This window comes from Ammodytes marinus, assembly GCF_949987685.1.
Source record: "Ammodytes marinus genome assembly, chromosome: 2".
Taxonomy (NCBI): Eukaryota; Metazoa; Chordata; class Actinopteri; order Uranoscopiformes; family Ammodytidae; genus Ammodytes; species Ammodytes marinus.
In genome coordinates this window covers 5,649,535-5,672,968 of record NC_137231.1, presented here as the reverse complement: position 1 = coordinate 5,672,968, position 23,434 = coordinate 5,649,535, and the positions used below count along the sequence as shown (strand labels likewise).

Below are 23,434 nucleotides of genomic sequence, written 5' to 3'. Positions count from 1 at the left end.
TGTATCATACTATCTATGGTTTGTATCATCACCCCAAGAAATCAAAATGGTTTGCAGCCGGTCAGATGCTCGACAAAGTTCAATGAAGTTGAACTTGTTTCAAAAGATTTGCGCAAATTCCCTTTCACCTCAGCAAGCACATTCACTAAAACTAACTGATTCCACTTTGAAATATTTGATCTATTTTAAATTCTAGTGTGTCCGGGCCTTAATGCTGACAAAATCAATTGTATTTACTATCTCGTAGACTGGTTATACAGCAGGTATACTCTGAAGTGTATAACATTAACCACCAACAACCAGCTGGAAGTGCAAGCTCTCTAAATGACAGACATACTGTATATCAGAAGTCACAACTGCAGTGATTAGAATGCTTGTATTTTAGTTGTGAGGTAAGGCCGTCTGTAGTGTAAGCCTGATGTTTGGATATACTGTATACCAATGCATCAAGCCAGAGACACCGACATACGTACATCTGTATTCACATGTGGCCGTACTGGCTGTGTACGACTCTGTCAGTCTCCCGGCTCTGGTGTTGCCTTGTGGATTTAAATGTTTTGTTGCTGCTGGATAATGATTTAATTCCCACAGTGTGTGTGTGTGTGTGTGTGTGTGTGTGTGTGTGTGTGTGTGTGTGTGTGTGTGTGTGTGTGGTGTGTGTGTGTGTGTGTGTGTGTGTGTGTGTGTGTGTGTGCGTGTGCGTGTGCGTGTGTGTGTGTGTCACCTACCTGCTCCGTTGCGGTTCTCTGGATTGGAATTGGACAGGTATTCGCCGAATGCTCTCGCTGCTCTGTGGAGACACAAGAGCAGTGGTTAAGCCTCACAACCACAATGCATTAATGCTAAAGTCAAACACGTGCTGACAAAGGGTCAAGTTTCACACGATTGACTCCACATGAAGTCTGACGCAGCTCTTTCTTGTATCTGTAAGGCCAATTCATGGGTGGCTGTCATTACAAGCTCTCTGTCAAGTGGATAAAACCTGCACCACAGAAGGCCATAAGACGCGACAAGTGTTAAGTGTTTTGGACACAAACTCTATTACAGACGTCTCTAACCAGGCTAACAGCGTGATTTTATAGAGTGACTGGATGATTGCGAGACAGCTTGGAAGCTACAGTACATCTCGCCTCCCCTGCACAGCTGATAGGCCCTATAGTGGACTGTGACATTGCATGTTCCAGCCATTTAGCAAGGACATGAATGCAGGCACGCATACATCTTGCACACATATTGGCAGGAACAGCAGGGAACTGGCACGGTTGTGCAGGAAAGCTATGTGACATCTGTTGTCATGTGTTTATATGTATTTATTATCCTTAGATAATTCTCTCACCACTGCTGCTCTCTTTAGCCAGGTATCTCTGGGTCTGTCAAACACTAACATGTCCCTTTTTGAACTCAAATACAAGAAATGTCAGGTTGAAAGCACCATTTCCTAACCCTGAGTATACACAAAATGCCATATGTACTATGCACTTAAAACGCGATTGTTGCACAGAAATAGTAAAAGGCAAAAATTGTTCAGTGTAGCATGGGGAACAGTCTTGAATAACCGATTAGTTTATGAGCATTATAGTTCAAGCACTTTGCTTCTGAAACCATATGGCAATCAGGCATGGTGGCTCTCAGGGAAAAGCAAAAAATAAAACATTAGCATGTAATGGGACCAATCAACCCTATTGTAACTTTACAACAGTGAAGCATGCTGTCTAGCGCTCGGTCATATTGTACACTGGCTTTTGGGATTGCATTTGATTTGACTAAGTTCTCAATGACTGCAAAATGTAAAAAAAAAACATTTAAAAGATTATGTTTTTAAGATATAATTGCTACATAAATTACACAATCATCAATACAACTGTTGAGCTGATTTGAAATTAATTTATAATATTTCCTATGTTTGTGTAGTGAGTAGGGAATTAGTGGTTGTTAGTTTTTTTGGTTCCATCTGGCAATGTCTGTTGATTGATATGGGAGGGAAGTTGCCTTGATTCAAACCTAACTTAATGACATTTCTTGCTAGATTTGGCATTTTTTACTTTGCAAGTAATAGTCAATAATCTATGGAAAGCAACATCTATGCCCTTCTGCACATGTTTCAGCTACTCTCCATTAAAAATAGTTGCTTGCTTTACTTCCAACTGTCACACATGCAACTGAGGGGCTGATGTCTCTTACTCTGTGCGTCCAAGCGTTAGTTACTCTGGATCATCATGCCAATCACATGAGGTAGCAGCAGCCAGGACCAGCCTACTTGCTGCTTTGAGTATTTCTATTCTGGTCTTTGTTGTCACCACAACTGGACCAATGTAATGATGTAACAAAGATTAATAGTTACATTTTCTGAGTGGAAGTTATAGCCTAGTTTAGTGTCTTGTAGGCAATCAAGGGCTAGGACATGCTTCAAATAACAGAAAACTGTTTCGTCATCTATTGGACAGTGGGAAATTACAAAACGAAAGGACATAAAAAGATGTATTATACTTTAGTTTGTATTTCGTAATAATAATAACAACAATAACATAATAACAATAATAACGTAACAATAATATCCTGTTAGAAATAGCGGAGAAAAACAAACTTCATTGTGTGAAGCTGGCACGAGCTGTCGTTCTATAGTGTAAAATAGGATGTCTGATCGTCAGATACATACTGTATATCTCCTGGAACACCCACATACGTACAATACACATGCCATTAAAGATATAGCCCCCTCCCCACCCCCCCACCCCTCCACACACACACACAAACACAAATTCACACGTATAGGAAAAGAATAAAGCCTATAATCACTCACCTCCCACTCACTCCGACCTGGCATTCCTGCCATCTGCACACGCACGCGCGCACACACACACGCACGCACGCACGCACGCACGCACGCACGCACGCACGCACGCACGCACGCACACACACACACACACACACACACACACACACACACACACACACACACACACACACACTATCTCCTATACCATCAGAGTGTGCATGGGGAGCAGCATGCAGAAAAATAACTACACTACACACAGAGACAAGCACAATCCACTTTTTACATAGCCACAGCAGGGCTGAATCTCAGGGGGGCTACGGTGAAACGGAATTGCTGTGTTGTTGCTGCAGCCTATATGCGTTGCTGCTACGACACTCTGAGTAATTAAATAAGAGGCGGCACGTGCAGTGATGGCGACCCCCCCACCCCCCATGAAGACTCCCCCTCCCAGCCTGGATGAAGGGAGAGAAGAAGGAGGGAGGACACAAGAAGGAAAATGCAATAATCTATCTGCTTGACTCCTTTCACTAAAAAAATTCCATGTGCTACGCTGAGAACAGCGGGGTGTCACAACATGGCACGGTCCGCGGAGGACAAATCGCTGCGGCATCCCAAGAAAACACACACTGAGCTGGTAAAGCTGGAGCTCATGGAAAGAATCTGAACTGTGCCCCACATGTTATATTTTACATGAGAGCAAACCCATATGTTTTGTATACATTTTTAATTAATCAATTTGTAATGTTTAATAAGATTTTTTTTTTACAGTTGTGGAAGTAGTTAAATAGTTCTAAATAGTATTATGTTAATCATAGTATTAAATGATCACCTAGCCATATGTTATGCCCCATAGTCTTTTGTTTCAGTTTGCCCCTCATACCAAAACAAGTCATTGTAATAATTTTTCTTTTATCAGTCCTGGTCACAACATAAAGTGGCAAAGTGAATGAATCTTTTGGTTTCACCACTGTATCATTTGTCTGCTTTTAGAGAACTGGAGAGATTGTGAGTCAGTTTTTAAGTCAGACATTCATCTGTGACGTATTTTTTGATTCGTTTAAAAGAGGACGATTAGCACACCCACCCCTACCTGATTTAAGGGCTGTCAATAAAATACTGGCTAGTTTATATAAAACCAATTTAGTCACTGATTAATGTCTGTGGAATATCCAACTTGAAACTTACTTCACCGCAGTGGAAATATGTCAGACTATTGATCGGATTCATGGCATAGCACCTTTTTTTTTTTTTTTTTTTTTTTTAATCTTTATTTATACAGGTAAATCCCATTGAGACCGGAGACTCTTTTTCAAGGGAGACCTGTTCCCATTCCCACGTTTCCATTCACACACACATTCATACACTGATAGCAGGCTTACTATCGACATTCACACGAGGCAAGGTGGGTGAAGTGTCTTGCCCAAGGACACAACAACCATGACACAAGTGGCAGGGCGGGGATCGAACCTCCAACCCTTTGATCATCAGCCGACCCGCTCTACCAACTGAGCCACAGTCGCCCTTAACCGCTAACCGCTAACCGCTTAAATGCTAGACCGCTGTGAACATTTCAGCGCTAGTCAGTTACATCCGCTTTCCGAGCATCCATTTTCTCTGTAATATCCAGACAATATTTTGGACTCTATGGTTTTCTATTTCCTCAAAGGTTAGCACCGTCTAAAACAGCTCGTCATCGGAAAACAGTGCAAAGGTCACCCAACTTGCAACAGCAAGAATAAAAATTGGGTGGATTTGCCACACCACTGTAAGCAAATCCACTAATCATGAGGAATCCATTGGAATCCAAGCAGAAACACAGCCTTAAGAAGAGAACAATGTTGCTATAACCTTATACAATAGGCATGTGTAGGATGTCCTCCTTGACTTTGATATGAACCCAATAGCACGTGAAATTTTGCAAATACAAACCGTTATACATTCTGCAAGATAAGAATTTTTAGGGATTGGTGGGCGCTTCAGACTCCCCCCAACGCAGACGCTGGAGTCATGACAGAAATAGGACAGGTGGAAATTCAAACCATTGATGATGGCTTCATTCTATTTAAGTGTTTTAATAAGTTGTGCCAATGCATACTACCAGGGGCCCTGGAACCAAAGCAGCTATTTGGAATGAAGCCACCGTTAATTGCATTAGTCACACACCTGTGCCTTTAATTGGTGCTAAAGGACCAACATCACAGATTTCCAACTTGCTCCAAGGGGCTTCACAGTTCCCTATACACCCTCGATTAGAAAAAGTAAAAAAGCTTCTCAAAATTCTCCTTTTAACAGGGTAAAAGTGGAAGAAACCTTACACATTTACAGTATGAAGGGTGGCCCTATCTTTCCATCTTTATCAAAATCCCATTTTCAGCCTAACTTTGTTCATAACGTGAGAAAAACAGAACAATATATCTCCAGTTTGGGCAAACCTTCATTTTCTTCTATCTTTGTGATGAGATTCAGTTCTTTCCAGGATAGGAGTCACACACACACACACCATACACACACAGTACATGTTGTATACACGCTCATGTTCATTCTCCCTCGAGGACTTTCTCAACAGCCACAGACTCGGCCTGCTCCTCAGGCCAACGTGCTGATCAGATAAGCTTTAGCACGGCCGCCAACTCAAGTTTTTTTTTAAACGCATTCATTAATTTTTCACTCTGGAAGACTCTGGAGCACAAAGCATACACGACTGGTGCTGCGTAGAGTTCTAACACATTAATATTGCATGGCGGATAGACTCGGCTGGCCCGCACACTGTCTCGTCGGGGCACCACCCAGTCACTTTGCTCTGGGCTTTAGATGTTATTCTGCGGCATGTTCCCAGCCATGTGACACGTGTAAGAGGTGGGTGGGGGAAGAAGAAGAAAAAGAAAACGTGGTGACAAGAGGGAGATGTGTTTATAAGACCAAAATAGAAAGTAAGGGGGGAGGGGAAAGTGGGATGAAGAAGGGAGAGAGTACACTGCAAAAGATTCAAAATCTTACATAGTAGTGTATATCGGCATAGTTTCAAGTCAAAATATCTATACTTAATATAAGAAACAATCACCCAACACTTCAGTGAGATATAGGGACTTTTTTGAAGATTATTTTATGGGGCATTTTCATGCTTTATTGGATAGTACAGAGTTGAAATGGGGAAACAGAGACAGAAAGGGGGTATAACATGCAGTAAAGGTCCACGGGTCGGATTTGAACCCGCAACTACTGCAACGAAGGCTGGAGCCGAAACGCGCTCTATCCACTACGCCACAGGAGCACCCATAGGGACTTGTTTTAATTCAATATGCTTCAGTTGATAAAGAGGATTACAATGCTGTCCAACTATGACACAAAAGCTCTTCCTATTGCTATAGCATGCTCAATATGAGTATTTCTAGCTATAACTTCAACATCTATCTATTCTTAAACTGCTTAAATATGACTTAATTAACTCATTTAAAAGTAGGTGGTTATCTTCAATCTAGAACCATGCCACTATATTACTTAATAATTAAATAGTTATGAGTTAAATTACATTTGAAATGAAGAGAATGACACGGACAAGTCTGGGGGAAGAATACTGCTTTTGAGCATTACAGGCTTATTTTGATATATAACACTTCCTAATACTAGTACAATATAGATCAAAATGAGTTTTCCCAACTCATTTCAAGATCTCTTCTTTCATTATTGCATCTTATTTCAAGAAATCGCACCAAGTGAATTGTATTGCTTGTTTTTGAAGAGGCATTTTTTTCCAGTGTATTAATTAAGGAACGGTTCTCCTGAGCCGGTGATATTCTCCTCTATGTGTGAAGCAGTGACTATATATATACTGTATCTATGAGTCACACAGGGATGATGATGCAGTGTGTATAGATGCCTGGGGACACATTTTACGTGGCACAATGGCACAGTGACGGAAGCCACAGAGCTGGAAGAGCAAACAGAAAAAGCCTCAGTAGTTCACACACAAGAATAGGGCGGCCGCTGCTTTGACTGATAGAGAGGTTTAGCTTTTAGTCCATGAGTCTATGTGTGTGTTGTTCTGCATGCAAAGCCTTTTGTGAATTACTTGCCAAGTATCCTGGGGAATACATGGTTACACCAAGCACATGTGTATTATTGTTGGCTATGCGTGTGAGTACCTGTGAGTAAGATTGTCGCATGATGAAATAAGTGGCCGTGCGACATTTCAACTTTTAAGTCACTCGTTCACTTCTTATTTTACAGTGAATGAGTTACTTCCGTCCAGCAACACCACCTCCCATGACTTTTTCTTGTCTCACAAACTGAAGACCTGGTCAGACCAGGATTCAAAACAGCAACGGGTTTCCCAGCAGTCTCAAAGCAGTGCAAGTACTGTACGTCCGTGACAATCCTTCTCGGTTAGTTCAACTTTCTGTGTTGAATACGATGGCAATGAACCGTCTTGACAGCTCCGACCTTTGAAGCAGCGGTGAACTGGTGAGTAGCTGTGATTTAAACATTCACTCTCATTCAATCAATCACCTCTGTCGAGCATAAACTGATCCACAATGGAGGAATGGTTTGCAGATTGTAACAAAGCAAGAGTATCTATGGACCATAGATCTATGGACCATAGTTACTCTTGGGGGCGGGGGGGGGGGGGGGGGCACCACTGACAATTTAAGCTTAGGGCACCCAAAAGCTTAGCAGCGGCCCTGTCTATGGTACAAACGTGTTGAAAAATCTGTGGGAGGTTATTTTCCTGTTTTCTCATTTATCTCTTTGTTATTTATCTATTAGAAACCAAACAAGGGACAACAATTATTACTTGACAATACAAACATTTATGTAGACAGTCATCTCTAGTATGTGTCCTGATATGGCCTTGTCCTGGAGACGTAGCAGTAAAAAAAGAATGGGATTTGGCCAGATGCCACAGCAGCAGTGTCCCTCGCTCAAACAAGTTAAAATGATTGAATGAGTGTTTGATGTTGTTTAGGCCGCAGGAATTTTCATATTCCGCTAATGGCAGCTTAATAGGCCTCCCATCTGATCCAAACTCTTATTGATTTCACTTTCTATTAGTATGACATTCATTCTGCCAGGAAGAATTAGTTTTGAAGTATTTTTTCCCCGTGGATGGAGCAGCTTTTAGTTCATCCAATCCATTTATTTCTTCAATTAAGATAATCCCCATCACAAATATGGCAATGTGAGTGCGTGGCTGTATTGGCCTAAAGGACCAAAACTCAAGATGAAACTAGCCATTGCATATTTGATCTACCTCAAAGACCTTTGATTTGTATTTGTCCAGATGGGGATGGTTGGAAACGATATTTGAATTGTTATAGCAAGCTCAATAGTAAACAGTTTCTGTCCAATATTCACTGTCTTTTTGCTCTGTTTTGCTTGTTGTTGAGCTTTTAGCATCTCCTGAGCAGCTAAAAGCTCAACTATATTCCCCTGCTAGTTGCTAACCTGTCTGCTGTTTGGTGTGGGGCACAGCGCTTTTTCACCAAAAACGACTGCATACAACACTCATGAGAACGCTGCAGTGACCCAAAACAGTCACATTCTGGCCATTAGAACAGAAACAATGTTAAGACACTCTGTAGAGATGAGAGGAAATGGGATTCTCTGAGGGTTTGTCACTATGACGGATCCTTTTGACATTACATTAAATCTTCTGACTCCTAATAAACATAACTTGTAATGCGGCTCACGTATCAACACAGATTAACCTGAGGTTACGTAGATAAATCTGTTGGGTAAACAGATTAAGGGTTGAAGGTGACAAAATGCTAAAGGCAGTATCATGCTGGTATGTATTGGGGTTTTTAAGCAGTGTGTTATGATGTTAAAGAAACTGCACTGTGTGCACACTGTGTATCTTCATTTGCAATTCATGTTGTGCAGATCAGCAGTTTATCATGTAAACTAAATGGATTGTGTAAGGGAACATAGGCCAGCTATGGGTGGTATGCTGAGGTTCATGCTCACCCACCATGTGACTGCTCTGTGATCACTCCACTCAAACCTCTGGGCACACAGCTGTCTTTAAAATAAAGATTTACATCTGTCAGCATAGTGAAAACATTACCAAAATGTGGAGAAATGGGGAGAAAATACAATTTGATTATTGTTTTTCTAGTTTTTCGCTGTATCCAGGCTGACACATCAATCATACCATGAGTAGATGACACTGATCTGCTGATATTCAATAGAAAGACAATATCAGCCCAAATGTATCAATATATATATATATATATATATATATATATATATATAATATGCCAGCGTATATGCCAGCTATTTTTCTTGAAAATGGGTCAGCGTCTACTGATAGTCGGTGACTGAATGTCTTGACTGTGACAGACTGTTAGATGAATGTAGCCTTCAGGTGTGTTAAGGTTATGACCCCGCTGTGCCCTCCCTGTTCCATCCGCTCACTGGGAGGCCATCAGCAACACAGAACATACTGTCATTAGTCCAATCAATGAGGAGACTCACTGCTCACCTAGCTGCTCCTGTTATCGAGACAAACTGAATTTACCCTCTGAACTGAGGACGAACAGAAGTAAACGTTAACGTTATGAGAGAAGAAATCAGCAAAGTGTAGTGTAAGGAGAACATGGAAGCGTGGAAAGGTTCAAAGGATTACTTTGAAATGTTTATGAAACAGTCTTCTTTTTTTTATATAGATGAAGACCATAAGTGTAAAGAATGCTATTGTAAAGTAGTTATTCTTAATGCTTTTGCTCTGGTACAATTCCACGCAAAACTTGGACAAATGATATACGGTAGACAGGCCGCAAAATCCAACTTTTAAAAGAGCAGGGAGAGCACTCCTAAACACATTATTTGACTCTGTGTTGGAATCAACCATCGCTTATGTTATGAAGTTGTTTTCTAGATCAACTGCTGAACAGACTAAGGCCAGCTGTGTCCTGGATTGCCCCCCTCCCTCCCCCCATCCTGTGGAGTTGGTGGGAGAAAAGAGAATGGTGGCTAAGGTGTCATCTCGGCTGGAAAACATGTCTCAGCAGGACAATAGGCAGCTAGGTGTGCTACAGTAAGATACCGCAGGTCCTTTCTTATTGCAGCTGTCACACTGTACAACCAGCTCTGCTGCCATTTGACCACACACACCACCACTGACTGTCCACCATGTCATACATCAATGTTGTTCACTGTTCAATCACCATTGTTGCACAGCTTTGTTATTCTCTATATTTATTACATCAGATTTATTACATCTTTATTTCATTTCATTATATTTTTTTAACTTATTTTATGAGTGCCTTGTACACTGCTGTACTGTCCCTTTTGCTGCTTTAACAATGCACATTTCCCCTCTGAAGGACAGTCAGAGGAATACTCTTATGTCTGACAATATAAACGTTGTATAATTCATCAATTTAAGGAATGCTAAACTAAATTTAAAAAAAGGAATTAATATTGATGAAAAATCCTAATTGTCATAACTGCCAGTTTACCATACATGATTGTGAATAATAAAATTGCAATTCAACGCACCAAACTGTCGGCTTGTTCCATTATCCGGCGTGTCCAATGGAAATTAAAGAACTAAGTTCAGCTCTCCTGTTATAAACACAGAAATCTGACTTTGAAGGCGAGATGTCTTTGTTTCCAGGTTTTAGAGTTATACTAAAGAAATTCTAAATGCTAATTTGTATACACAACATCATTCTACATCTACCTCAAATGATAGTGTGGTGTCTTCAAAGGCCATGCAGGCATGGTGCGATTATACAAACTTCAAATTACGAATGTGTTTCATAATGGGTTGGTTGGTAGCAAAAGCAAAGGACAAGCAGCAGGAACCAATTCTGTGTCATATTTATGCGTTTCACACCGAGCGCACCACTCCTGTGTATATTCTTATGTGTGCCTATCTCTCTACACAACAACACACAGTGGGAAGGATGGCTAGCAAAAGGCAGATGACTTCATTAAGAGATGTTTGCACCGCTACACTCCACTGACAACAAAGGCCATGAGTCAGGCAATTATCCATATCTCTGGAGATGATGGAAGTGGGTCCATCATTAGGCCGAAATACACAGGGAAAAACACATACAGTATAAAGCATCTCATCTAAAGGTACAGAAGGCAGGAATAAATGAATGCAGAAGCAGCCTCAGGTTCAGATAGAGTGAGATCCAACTGTAAGCCGGCTGACATATTGGGCTGATAGTGACTTTTATGAACAACTGGGTATGACCCTTTCGCACTAAATAAGCCGTATATATTCCTCTGGAAGGTCGGCATGGATAAACAGTCCAGTGGCTTTCACAACTTATTTTCCATTCCATTTTCCCTAAATTCTTCCACGAAGAGGGCAACAAGACACTCCCAGAACACACACACTCACTAACACTGGGTATATTCAAAAGGTCAGGAGGCATGATAGATGACTTGCTGACCCTTTACAACTCTTAATATTTTTTTTCGGTTTCACCCTGAAAATTTGCAGGTTTTTAATTTCGCCCACAAAATCACACCGGTGCAGTGTTGCGAGGATTTTTAATTGTCTGTCTGGAAAACATGAGATGAAAGCTAAAAGCCTCAGGAGTCATGAAAGCAAAGCAGCTGCTAAAACCGCTTTGTTGCAGTTTCAGAACTTTATGCGCTCTAATGGGTAACTTAATGAAAACAGGAATTGATTATCTGACGAATAAATGAAATTGCATTGGATACGATCATACGACACATAGGCAGCATGTTAGCACTACTCAAAAACATTGGTCCTATCAATTCACACCTACTTTGACCTCAGTTACAGCATATGTCCACAGTGGGAACTGTCCTGTCAACAGCACAGCTCCTGAAAAGCTCAAAGGACTGCAGGCGGACACACTTGTCTTCACCAGGCTGAGTCATACCAGAAATGGACTAAACAAAAAGCACATTTCAAGTAGTCTCCATGAGAAGTATCCACAGCATTGTTTTTGCTTGGGGATTCATTCTTTTATTCACCTGTCACCCAAAGCTACTTAGGGCGGTGTCACACCTGAAAGTCTGCTTTAAGGTTGCTTCCTTGTTTCGCACCACATGTGAGAATGATCCTTTGTTTTGTTTTATCCCAAGGTTCGGTTCTCTTTCACCTCTATCGTTTCCGCTGGTCTGAATCAAAATGCATTGGCATGAGCCCTGTGTGAGCGTTCTTTTCACTCATTGGTCAGATGTGTATGGGCCGGGAGCAATAACGTAGATCTTGAACTGCTCTACAATTGGTCAGAATTTCCATGCGGGAAAAACCACAGAAAGAAACTACAGGAAGTAGATCGTCTCGTTCATCCCATAATGCAAAGCGTAGCTGGCTACTTGAACTCGTTGCGCAGTGCTTCCTGCAGTTGGGTCTGATATGTTCTCACCACAAAAAGGCCGCACTCAAGTTTGTTTGGAAGCGGTGTTGCGTGTAAATACAGATTCCTCTCCCCTCATTTCCCGGCTATTGCATAAAGGCATGAAAATCCCATTATACTAAACATTCTTAACCAATTGTGCGATCTGACTGGCAGCTGATGGAGATTACACTACACTAAGCACATCGGAGAAAAGCAAATTAGGTATTCAACCCTGAGAACATTGTGTTTGCTTTCAAGCGTGATAGTAGGAGTATCATGCTCTAGGACTGCTTTGCTGCCAGTGGACCCGGTGCATTGCAGAAACTTCCCTTAACGACCCTAAACACACATTCAAATTGGTTTTAGGATGGTTAAATAAAGGCCATGTCACAACCTAAAATTCCATTTAAAATATGTCAACTGACCACGAAAACAGTCCATGCAAGAAAAACCATCTCCCTTACAAGTGCATGTACACATGTGTACGTACTTCCTGGATATACTGGGTTGATTTAAGTGAACTTATTTTAGTTTTTCTTCACAGCATTCAAGAACGTGCTGTAATAAAGCAAACATGCCACAACATAGTAGCACATACTAAATATCATCTTGGCACATTCGGTTTTTGTAATTGACTTTCAAATACTCAGATCTAGTTTTTCATCGGTGCTTCTGACAGGTTGATGTTACAGAGAGGGGACGCAGATGTTCTATAGCTAATGTCTACACTGGACCATGGCCGGAGCTAATCTGTGATGAGGACTCGGGGGTCACTGTTGGTCACACAGCCTTTAGGGAAATCACACATTTCCTAATCGTTCCTATCGCGTGGCTGAACAAAGCAGACGGACTGGTTTTGATGAGCTGTTATACAAAGATTGGTCGTAAACAGGACAGGGAGGCAGTGTGGACCATCACTACAGTAAGTGCTTATAGTGCATGAAAGAAAACTCTTTTTAAAACTTTCCAGAAAAAACTGAGACGTGTAACACACAATGAAGCCCACAGAGAAAGGCTGAGAGACTCGGCAAGCTTATCAGACTTGTACTTGCCCTTTAACCCTTTCTCTATTCTTCTCTCTTGGTGTATTAAAAAGGGACTGAAACATGAGCATTATAATCAGCCACAGTGACAAAAGAGATCCATTTCAAATCAGACTATTTTTAAATGCTGATTCATTTTGCCATTGTGCCTCTTCTAATCCCCACGTCTTTGCAACGAGAGAGACACTGCCAAACCGCAGCCCTGCCGACAAGATAACAGCCAGGCGGCCAACACAAAGATCTTTAATTATGGAAAATAGCTTGGATGGCCTGGCTGGACTGAAAAACCCCATTCCATGTTTTTATTTGAGAAAATAATAATAACCATACTCAGCCAAAGAGCAAATAATGTAGAACACACGACAGCTAGGTGGGGCCCGATTCACGCCTTAATCCCCAAACGCAACATAAAACTCTGTCAACAGCCCGAGGTGTTTGATATATTAATCCAAACCTGAATCTCCTGATGAATACACTCAAATCCTGCAAGATGCTTTATGTAAACTTCTCACAGCACGCTTGTGTTTGCCAGCCCGCCGGTGTGTGATTCAATCTCCCAAGGAACAGCAGAGGGATGAGACAATCAGACTAAGCTCCCGCTCAGCTCCCTCAGAGCACAGAGCTGTCTGCTGGCAGGGAGACACATTATATTGCACTTTTCTATCAGTAACCTAAAGAAAGCTCATTTGTTCATGTGGAGAAAATACGGTTAAAGATTAGTGTGCAAGTTGAATTTAGTTCTGCGTTTACATTTTAGCTTTTTATGTTAATTATGATTTCAAAAGTAAATGTGTTCCACAGGCTGAAATTCACAGGGAAAATAAGAATTTTAGAAAATTGCAGGAAAAAGCTTTTTTTTTCACACTGTGTTGGATTACTTCACATTGGTTGGTGTTGGTAGGAAGTCTGGTCAGTTGTCCTACAGTCTGTCATGGCAAGTCAGTGTGTATGAACAGGCTGCACAACAATGTGACTGGTGACTGAGCAAGAAATAAATGATGTTCACTAGCTTGGGTATTGCCTGATTTGTGACACACACCACATCATTCAGTGAAGCAAAAACAAAAAACAGCGCGATGAGTCATAAGCTAAAGCCAGACACCTGATCACTTCTCCCCTGGTTCTCCTCTCACCGCTGGCTGTTTCGTTCTCTTTGTTCCTGGACCCTCCGAAGAACCAGAACACACATAAATATAAGTCTGTGGTCCGTCAAGTCATATCAATAATAAGTTCATTCTACCCCCACAGTCTGGGAAACTTTTTATTTTTTTTTTTTTTTTCATTTTAAAAGCTCACATATGTTATAATGCCCATTTGTAAGGTTCAACATTGTAATTTGGGTTTCCACAAGAAATAGTTTTCATTGTATGCGGGCTCTGTGGCATGTATACAATGCAGAGCAGGCCCAGTTGATTCTTATTTTGTGTCAAGATGGAAAAAGGAAAAGATGTAAGTGTCTTTGAAAGAGCCTTCATTGATGCAGCATGGATGTGAGGAGCTTCAGTCACAAAGAAGCTCAACTGGCTGATGTTTCCATATGAACAGTGACTTAAGTGAAGTCTGCATTTAGATCTATGGGAAATACACTTTGATGCTCGTCCCAGTATAGTGAGATATTTAAAGAAAATCAGAAGAGCAAGCCTTCAGACTGTCAGCAACAACTGTCTGTCCACAAACACTCACAGAGGAATACAATATTACTGTAGGTCTTCATTACAAAGAAGAACGAATGTTTGAGAGTTGAGTTGTGAAAAAACATAGACATTGATCTACAGAGATGGGAAGAATATGATGAAGGATGAATCATCTAGTCATATCACTTTTTCCAATGGTGATCAAAAGTGCGTTGTGATGTATTGTACACCAATGTTATTCTGATCATCTTTATCCTAAGATGAAACATCTCCATCCTAATGGGACTTATCTCTTTGCGGATCACAATGCCTCAATTAAAGGTGTCAGCGATTATGGAGAATGCTTCATGTCAAAATCATTTTTTGTCACAATAATTTTGGGAAAAATCAGTTAATATCTCCACGGCCGTCTATCTGTCCGTACTGTGTGCGCTGAAAAAAAATAATATAGTGTTAATACACAGCCTAGGCTCTGTAAACAGGCAGGTAGCTACCTACGGCCGGCTCCCTTTGTTTACATACTAGTTTACAGTGTATTAACAACAGATTTTTTTTTTCATTGCGCACACAGTACAGACAGATATTATTACAGAGATATTCACTGATTTTGACAAACAAGCGCTCTCCAGAATGGCTGACTACACCTTCAATAGAGCATGAGGAATCACTGAACGGTTTGGTGAGGATAACAATGATATGAATCATATGCTATGGCCTTCACAGTCACCGGATCTCAACCAGTTGAACACCCATGGACGATTGTGGACCGACGTGTCAGACAGTGCCCTCCACACACATCCACAAAGAACTAACTAAGGGGAAAATGGTGTTCATCTCTGCAACCCAGTTCCAGGTACATGAACGATCAATGCAAATGTGCACTGAAGCTGTTGTGACAGCATGTGGTGGACCAAGACCTCCACAATGTAATCAGTATGCTTTAGTCAAGGCACTTGTGTCATACAAACCGGACCAATGCCTTGCCAACCCCAAGACATATATTCACAGTGACTCTTCAATGGACAAGATGTGTAAGCTATGGGGTCAAGAAGAGGATCCCATTTAACACGCCTACTTCTAGTATAATCCCTCCACTGCATTACTATTCAAAGACAAAGGCCTGAGATTTGTTTGAGAGAGGTGAGACAGCTTTGCCTCCGCTCATTCTATTCAGATAGGTCAGATCATTCATCAGGTATCGAGACTACCACTAATCCTGGCTCAGCTCAGACCAAGGGATTCAAGAGAAGTGCTATCTCTCGTTCGAGCTTTTCAATTCCTTCAAGTGTTAGTGTGTGGCCCACCATCAGTAACAGAGCGCTGAGGTAACTGTACATATGAGCACATGGCGCTTTGGCTGCGGTCCACATTCCGTGTCTGGGATTCTGGCCACATTCATAGCGATTTATGGAGAGTGAAGTGTGCGGTGTGAAAAAAAAAAATTAAAACAAGTGGTCCCAGAGAGGTGATAAAAAGATTTAAAAAAAAGCAACGGAAAGACACAGACAAATTGAGTTGAATTATTGTGTGTGTAAATGAGCGTGCTGGTAACTGCGTTAGTAAGATGGAAAGTTCATACGTATAGTGTGTGCATTAGTGCATTTGTGTCACTGCACAGGATCTAAAGTAGGATAGCAGATTTGTTCATATGAGGCTATTAAGTGGGTGACACAGACCAGGGCTCTTAGTCATCCCTATCAGACTGACAACGCACTGATCGGACTGAGAGCCATGACTCAAAGACCTTTCAATCCAACATGTCCACAGACAGCTAAATGTCACGGCTATTAGTCACAGGTCTGCTAAGGCCGGCTGGATGGTTTTTTTTTTTTCGGGTGACCATCTCCCAAAAGCGAAATGAAGTGGACACTGTAGCTGCGTATACACATGCACGCAATAAAATGACAATGTTACGGTTGTACAGTACTATATGGTAGAGTTCACAGCATTTATAATAGAGAATCTTCATGTAGAGGGATGTCTACAAACACTAAGTCGAATCAAGCCAAATGAGAAATCAATTCAACAACCAAAACAGTCCAAGGTGAACGTCAGACTTAACAACCAATGGTTTGAAATGAAAGATGTGCATCGCATGACATGCTGCTGCTTTACAAAGTATTCTTAAAGTATCATCAGTATGTTGAGGTCACAATACAGACAATGTGTTAAATCTAACTTTGAGTCACAACATAAATGTTCAGTTATTGTGTGAAACAGATGAGTTTTATGTAATCATAAGTTATATTAAAAAGCTTAATTCATACAAATAGCCTGGTTCTGAAGAAAGAAAGAAAGAAAGAAAGAAAGAAAGAAAGAAAGAAAGAAAGAAAGAAAGAAAGAAAGAAAGAAAGAAAGAAAGAAAGAAAGAAAGAAAGAAAGAAAGAAAGAAAGAAAGAAAGAAAGAAAGAAAGAAAAATGTGCTTGGAAAAAGTTGCTTTGAATCCTATCTATCTATCTATCTATCTATCTATCTATCTGTCTGTATGTATGTATGTCTGTCTGTCTGTCTGTCCATCTACTGTATATATCTAATCAAATGTGTAAAAAGTTCAGGAAAGTTCAATACATTTTATTCAGTTTACATTGATTCATCTACTGAGAGAAAACAAGTCACGCATTAGGAAACACACAACACAACACAGGTTTTTCAGCTGAGCAGTTTGAATTGTACGTGTGAGCTGACTGGACTCCTTTCTTGTAGCCTACTTTCACATCGGACTGTCATTGGTATAGCACCCCCGGACCCACTCACCGAACTTTTGCGGCCACGGATGATATCGCGTCACTCCTCAGATTCTTCCTTTTGGACACCGCAGTTCCCATGCTGAAGTGGAAAAGACCCAGGAGACAAACCGCAGACCATTCCACTGACTGACCGGCGGCAAGGCAAACAAACAACAGAGAAAAACAACACCACACGGGGCGATAAAAAGCATCCGAATCCAACGAGCGACGGCAACAATTAATGCATATTCATAATTATTATTTAAGTGGATTTTTTTTTTTAAATGTAATGTTCCTAAAGGACGCAGGCTGAGTTTGGAGCGCAGCAGCAGCACTGCTGGAGGATAAACGGAGTGATGTGCGCTCTGCTCTGCTCTCCTCTCCTCTTCCAACTGAAGCTTCCAGGAAGGAAACTGAGACCATAAAAGGAAGGCCGTGTCTGCGCGTCTCCTGCACGGCATGGACAGGTGCGGGGTGGGCCGTCACAGGAGAAAAGACAACAGCCTACGCACGTTTATTCTATGGGGTATGCAGTGGATTTGAGGAGGTGTGGACACTTGAGTCCATAAGTAATCTTGCATCTTATTATCACTTATCAAGCAAAATAAGGAATTATTATATAAATATGCCTATAGGCTCACAGCTAATGTTTAAAGTTAGAATGATGCATTGAGGCACAATTATAATAATACTCGGTTGACATGTTTTTCTTCAACAACTATTCAAGTACAATTATTAATCTCTGCATGTGTCTGGTAGTTTTTATTAGACTTTCCCACTGAATCACTTCTTTTATTGTAACACGCATTTAAGTAGAATCAGCTGGTGGAGATGGAGCTAATGAAACCATATATGTTTAAGCATTTACGTACAAACTATGATACACATTATAACATCTGATTTATTAAAAGTCACCTATTGTGCAAAATGCGCTAGCCTATTTCATGGTTGTTAATATTAACACGAGTCCTTTGTGTCGTGTCTGTCAGCTGGCAGAATGGTTTCCAACGTTTTCATAGTTCACTGTAACATCCTCTTCATCTCCGTCATGATGAACCTGTGAAAGGCAAAAACAACTCACTTGACATTCTGAGTTCAAATCTGACAAATATTTCCGTTGTGTTGTTGCAGCACCTACTGAGATTCAGGACAATACATTCAGTCTTTTTTTTTTATTCCCATTCTCAAATGTTCAAGTGTTTGAATATTTAGGTTTTTTAAAAACTCACATCATTGTCATCCCTCTGTGCTTTGTGCCCTGAAACAACAGACAGAGAGTTGACATTTGTTTTCCGAGTGTAAATCCATGTTTATCAAATGATCTATGTTCATAAAAAATGTAATCTGTAAAAGTTCTCACCTGTAGTTTTCGTCCATATGTTGACGGCCACAACAATTATGATGAGTGTTGCTAATCCCACATACACTATGATAAACCTCAGCAAAGCTGGAATTTACATTTAAAACATTAAAAAACATGTAGGCAGGTCATATTTATTATACAGTGCATACTGTATATATAATGTGACAGATAAGACCACTCTACCTTGTTTGGTTGCAGTCTGATCCTCAGATGTGCTTCCTTTTTGATCTAGTTGAATATGAAATGATATTAGAAAACAAAACAAATAGTTTTACAATTTCTCATATTAACCATCTGAAGAGACTTCAAGAAAAAGAGTAATGCCCACAAACAGAACCAAACGTTTACCTGTTTTCTCACAGGAGGACTGGGGGCCCACGCTACACAGCACGGCTCGTCCACTCTTGTTATCTGTCACTTTACACTTTAGTAGCTCGTAATATTTTGACCTCTGATTTAGACCAGAAGTTGTAAATGTCACGCTGGCTAAACAGGCGTGTGGTGGTGATATATTCACGTTGTTCACGTCGCCTTCGTACAGCCACTCCGCTGTGTGTCCACAACCTCCTTCATAAACCAACACAGTGCAGGTCAGAAGGACTGCATCATCCACCTGGTTCTCAATTACTGTAGTGAGGATGGAGACATTGACAGAGAATTTTTTATTTTTTTTTAATGTTAAATTAGTTTCTTTTAATCAGATTATTGTAATGTTTCAGTATAAATTGACAGTTTGAGCTGAAGACATCATGACGTAAATACCCACTGGTCACAACAGACAGATACACCAAAGTATCTGGAGCTTGTACGTTGCCTGATTTGTACTGTCTGCAAGTGTAACGACCAGCATCCTCATGGGTCACATTCTTTAAAACCAGAGAACAGTTCTCTGTAATACTCAGTGTGTCAGATTTAGCTTTGGGTATCCAATTGTTCATTTTCCCAAGATGAACCAGCTCTACTGTCTCTCCTGCAGCATATTGACTGGCCAGCCATGTAATACTGTCACATTTGACCTGGTTTTTGATCACATTCTCACAAGGCAAAGTGACTTCCTCTCCAACCCTGACAGTAAACAGGGGGGGGTTGTTGTCCGGTTATGGCTGTCGAAGATAAGAGATAAATATAGACAAATAAGAATGGATTTAATGTTCTTAGTTTTGCGTGAGCGTTATATTAAATACAAACACAAACAGCAAACCAAGCTGTCTGACTTTTAGTATAGTAAGATATATAAATACTATTAGTGTTGTCTTCTAATGTGTATTTTGTGAGTCGATCATATTCTTACCTGTAGAGTGAAGCACCAGTATCACAAACAAAGACATTTGAATCCATCTGAGTTGAGCCATCGCACTTCTCTCTCACGCTGGCAGGTTGGTGAGAGATACATCAACTACCTGTGATTAGTAAAGTACCCCTGCTTGCATTGACTTGATTCTTTCTATTCTGTTCATTTCCAATCGTTGAATCTTTGCAGACAGAGGCAATCAGGTTCATTCATCTCTCATACAGATATCTGAAGATATCCAAAAAGCCAGATGTGATACAGTGTGGAATCAAAGGACACAACCTACCGATGTGTCTTCTCACAGGGAGGTATAGTCAGTTCCTCTTTGCAGTTTTGTAATTTATTTTGAGAAATAAATGTTACAAAATGTTTTGCTTAGGATGTTGGTTCAACAGCAGCCGAACTCCGGATTATGACAAAATGAGGCTCAAATGAGGAACAAACAGTGAACACTTTGTTAACTCATGAAGCTCTCTGTGTGGGCTCACCACTCACAGTTGTGGATGTTTTGGACCAAGGCAACAACATTTGGTTTTTGGTACATAGAATGTCTCCTCTCTGGGGTGAAAAGAGCCTGAACTAGAATGTGAGGTTGAGCGATTCCGACGAGATATATAGTTGGGCTCACCCCTACGCACAGTGTCGGCTCTGGAACCCAACTCCTTGATAGAGGGTGGTCTCTTGTCTACTCAGGAGTTGCCCAAGTGAAGAGGCTGCTGGCAGGTGTGGGGAAACTCACAAGTCCATGGCTGGCTGCTGCAATGTTAGAGTTTGTTCCGATGGATGAGAGGGTTTCCTCAATGTGACTATATGACTTGCAGAGCAGTTGTTTGTGTACAGGCACTTCAAAGCAGCTCAGAGTCTTCAGCCTTCTTGGAGTAGGTGGGAGGGGTGCTGGAGGAAGGCCCCACTCACTGAATCCATAGTCCTACTATACAAAGAGGAGATTCAGCAATGGCACTGTGGGAAATATAAAAAGTATGGACACTACACCATGAAAACAGTTTTGAGTTAAAAAAAAACAATTAGAAATTTGTACCTGAAAATGAGCATGATATGTGACCTTTAAAGGTTCTGCACACTTATGTGGCCTAATTTGTGCTGTGCTTGACATTTAGTGAAATCCTGTCGTCTCCATCTCCGGCCCAATCAGCTGGGTTCATTGACAAGCATCTTTAAATTAACATGGTTCATATTGACTGAGATGGCTATTGGCCTGTACTCATAACTAGGAGAATATCATAACTAGGAGAATATGATAACATTATAAATGGAGACACACTTCTAAATGACACCAGGCTCCCACACTGTTTTAGTATGCCAGTAACTACCCAATAAAAAGTACTAAATCCCTTCTACTCTTAGCACCTCGTAAGCACTGATGCTGTCAGCAGTATTGCTAAACATTAAGCCATATGTGTGCCCCATTCAAGTACCGGAATAACAGTTTGCTCAGAGGCCACACTGTGTGTAGATCAACAAATGCAGGGCATAGTAAGAAAGTGAGGTCATTTGACTTTCATGTCCAATCCCATTAAGGTATTGGACCAAACCAAAAGTCAATTGTGATTATAAAAGTATGTGTAATATACCCAAGCACGGGCTGCATCGTATACACAGTGCACGTCATGTCTCAGATCACAGGAAGCACGGCAGAGAGACAGCTCCAAGTATGACACTTGGACTCTCACAATCATCCGAGTCCATCTTTAAAAGAAAGAATAAAATACCCAGAATGTCAGTGCTAATCAGTTGCATGGGGCACAGCCGACTTGGACAAGACTGGCAGAGTGTGGGGGGGGGGGGGGGGGATGTTCTGCTTGAACATGTGCCAATTCAAAAAAATGACAGGGCTAGTTTAGTCGGGGGTAAAAACTCTTACTGTCACAGGCTTATGAATGATCAACTCCAAAAGGACTTACACCAGAGCAAGAATGTTATGTGGAAACCATGGTGAGGAAAGGCTGTTACATACTCCGCGAGAAGAAAGAACAAAGTTCTCGGTGACAGAGCTGCGAGAAGTTCTTTCTGGTCTGACATTACATATATGTAATGTCAGACCAGTATACTTCACGAGAACTCAACTGCCGAACTCCTCACCGCGGCGCATTGTTACCATGGTAATTGACTCAGCGCCAGCTGATTTCACTTCGCTTTCCTCATTGACTTCAGACTGACCAATCACACAGTAGTTCTCGGACAAGCTGCGAGAAGAAAGTTCGGCCCGGGTGATGTGTCGAGAACAAGCTGCGAGAACAGCTAAACAAGAGCTGAGAGAAGAAAATGACGTTATTTTCTTCTCGCAGCTCTGTCACCGAGAACTTTGTTCTTTCTTCTCGCGGAGTATGTAACAGCCTTAAGGCTGGGGTTGAAATCATTATTAGCAGACTTTTAGGATCCCAAATAAATCAGTCACTGAGACTAATCACTAAACCCCTAAACCTCTACTGATACCAGTAGCAGCCAGCACTAGTGACTGTAGTAAGAATAGTACAGGGGTGGGTGCTATGATATCTGTCTTGGAGTAATGGAGAAAAGCTCTGTATCACTGGATATGAGACTTTATACCTGCTTCATTATCTCAGCAAACTTACAGGAGATGGGGACAGGTGTTGTGGAAGAGTTCAGTCATGGGATTTATATTACATTTTTCTATTCTACATACATCTGTCCATAAAACGAATCTAGTCAGGATTCAGTATGATACAATTGGGACATACTTTTACTTATGTATTTCATCATAACATTGCGCCTTGATCTTGCCTCTTGATTTTATATCCGTCACATCCAACATTCTCTTTTATATGTATCACAGACTCGGACCACCTTGACAGGCTACCGATATAACTGCCATGTTTTATTTGTATTAATAAATCAGTGAAGAGAAGTGCCATAGATCTGAGCTTTCTTCATCAGATTTCCAGTCACACCTGACCAGGTTACACCACATCTCTTTTAATCACCAATGCTGTTGCCAGATAGCAACAAAACAAAACACATGATATAGAATAAGAACACGCAAGGTCAGTTAGGGAGACTGCTGACTAATGGGAACACAAGGTAAGCACTTTTAAGTAATTGGGACCGGACTTTTAAGTTGCTTTTTTACATGGCGTTCTTTGTGCTGGCATTGGGTGTGCTGAGAATGTATGAGAATGTACTGAAATATCGATGTTTTGTTCTTTGGAATGGGTCCAAGCAGCAGACAGAGCTCCAAAGCAGCCAACTGACATCTGTGAAACTGGGTCATCTACAGTATAAAGTC

At 41.1% G+C, this 23,434-nt stretch overlaps 1 protein-coding gene across 1 annotated transcript in view; it reads right to left on the bottom strand.

The window, feature by feature from the left end:
- nsmfb (NMDA receptor synaptonuclear signaling and neuronal migration factor b) overlaps window positions 1-17,614 on the bottom strand; it is a gene marked incomplete at both ends in the record, with an annotated part of 48,995 nt that extends 31,381 nt beyond the window's left edge. The window contains 2 exons of the mRNA XM_080046362.1: window positions 729-790; window positions 17,544-17,614. Of these exons, the coding sequence (XP_079902488.1) occupies window positions 729-790; window positions 17,544-17,614 (133 nt within the window). The remainder of the gene's footprint in view (window positions 1-728; window positions 791-17,543) is intronic.
- Between the last annotated feature and the right edge of the window lie 5,820 nt (window positions 17,615-23,434).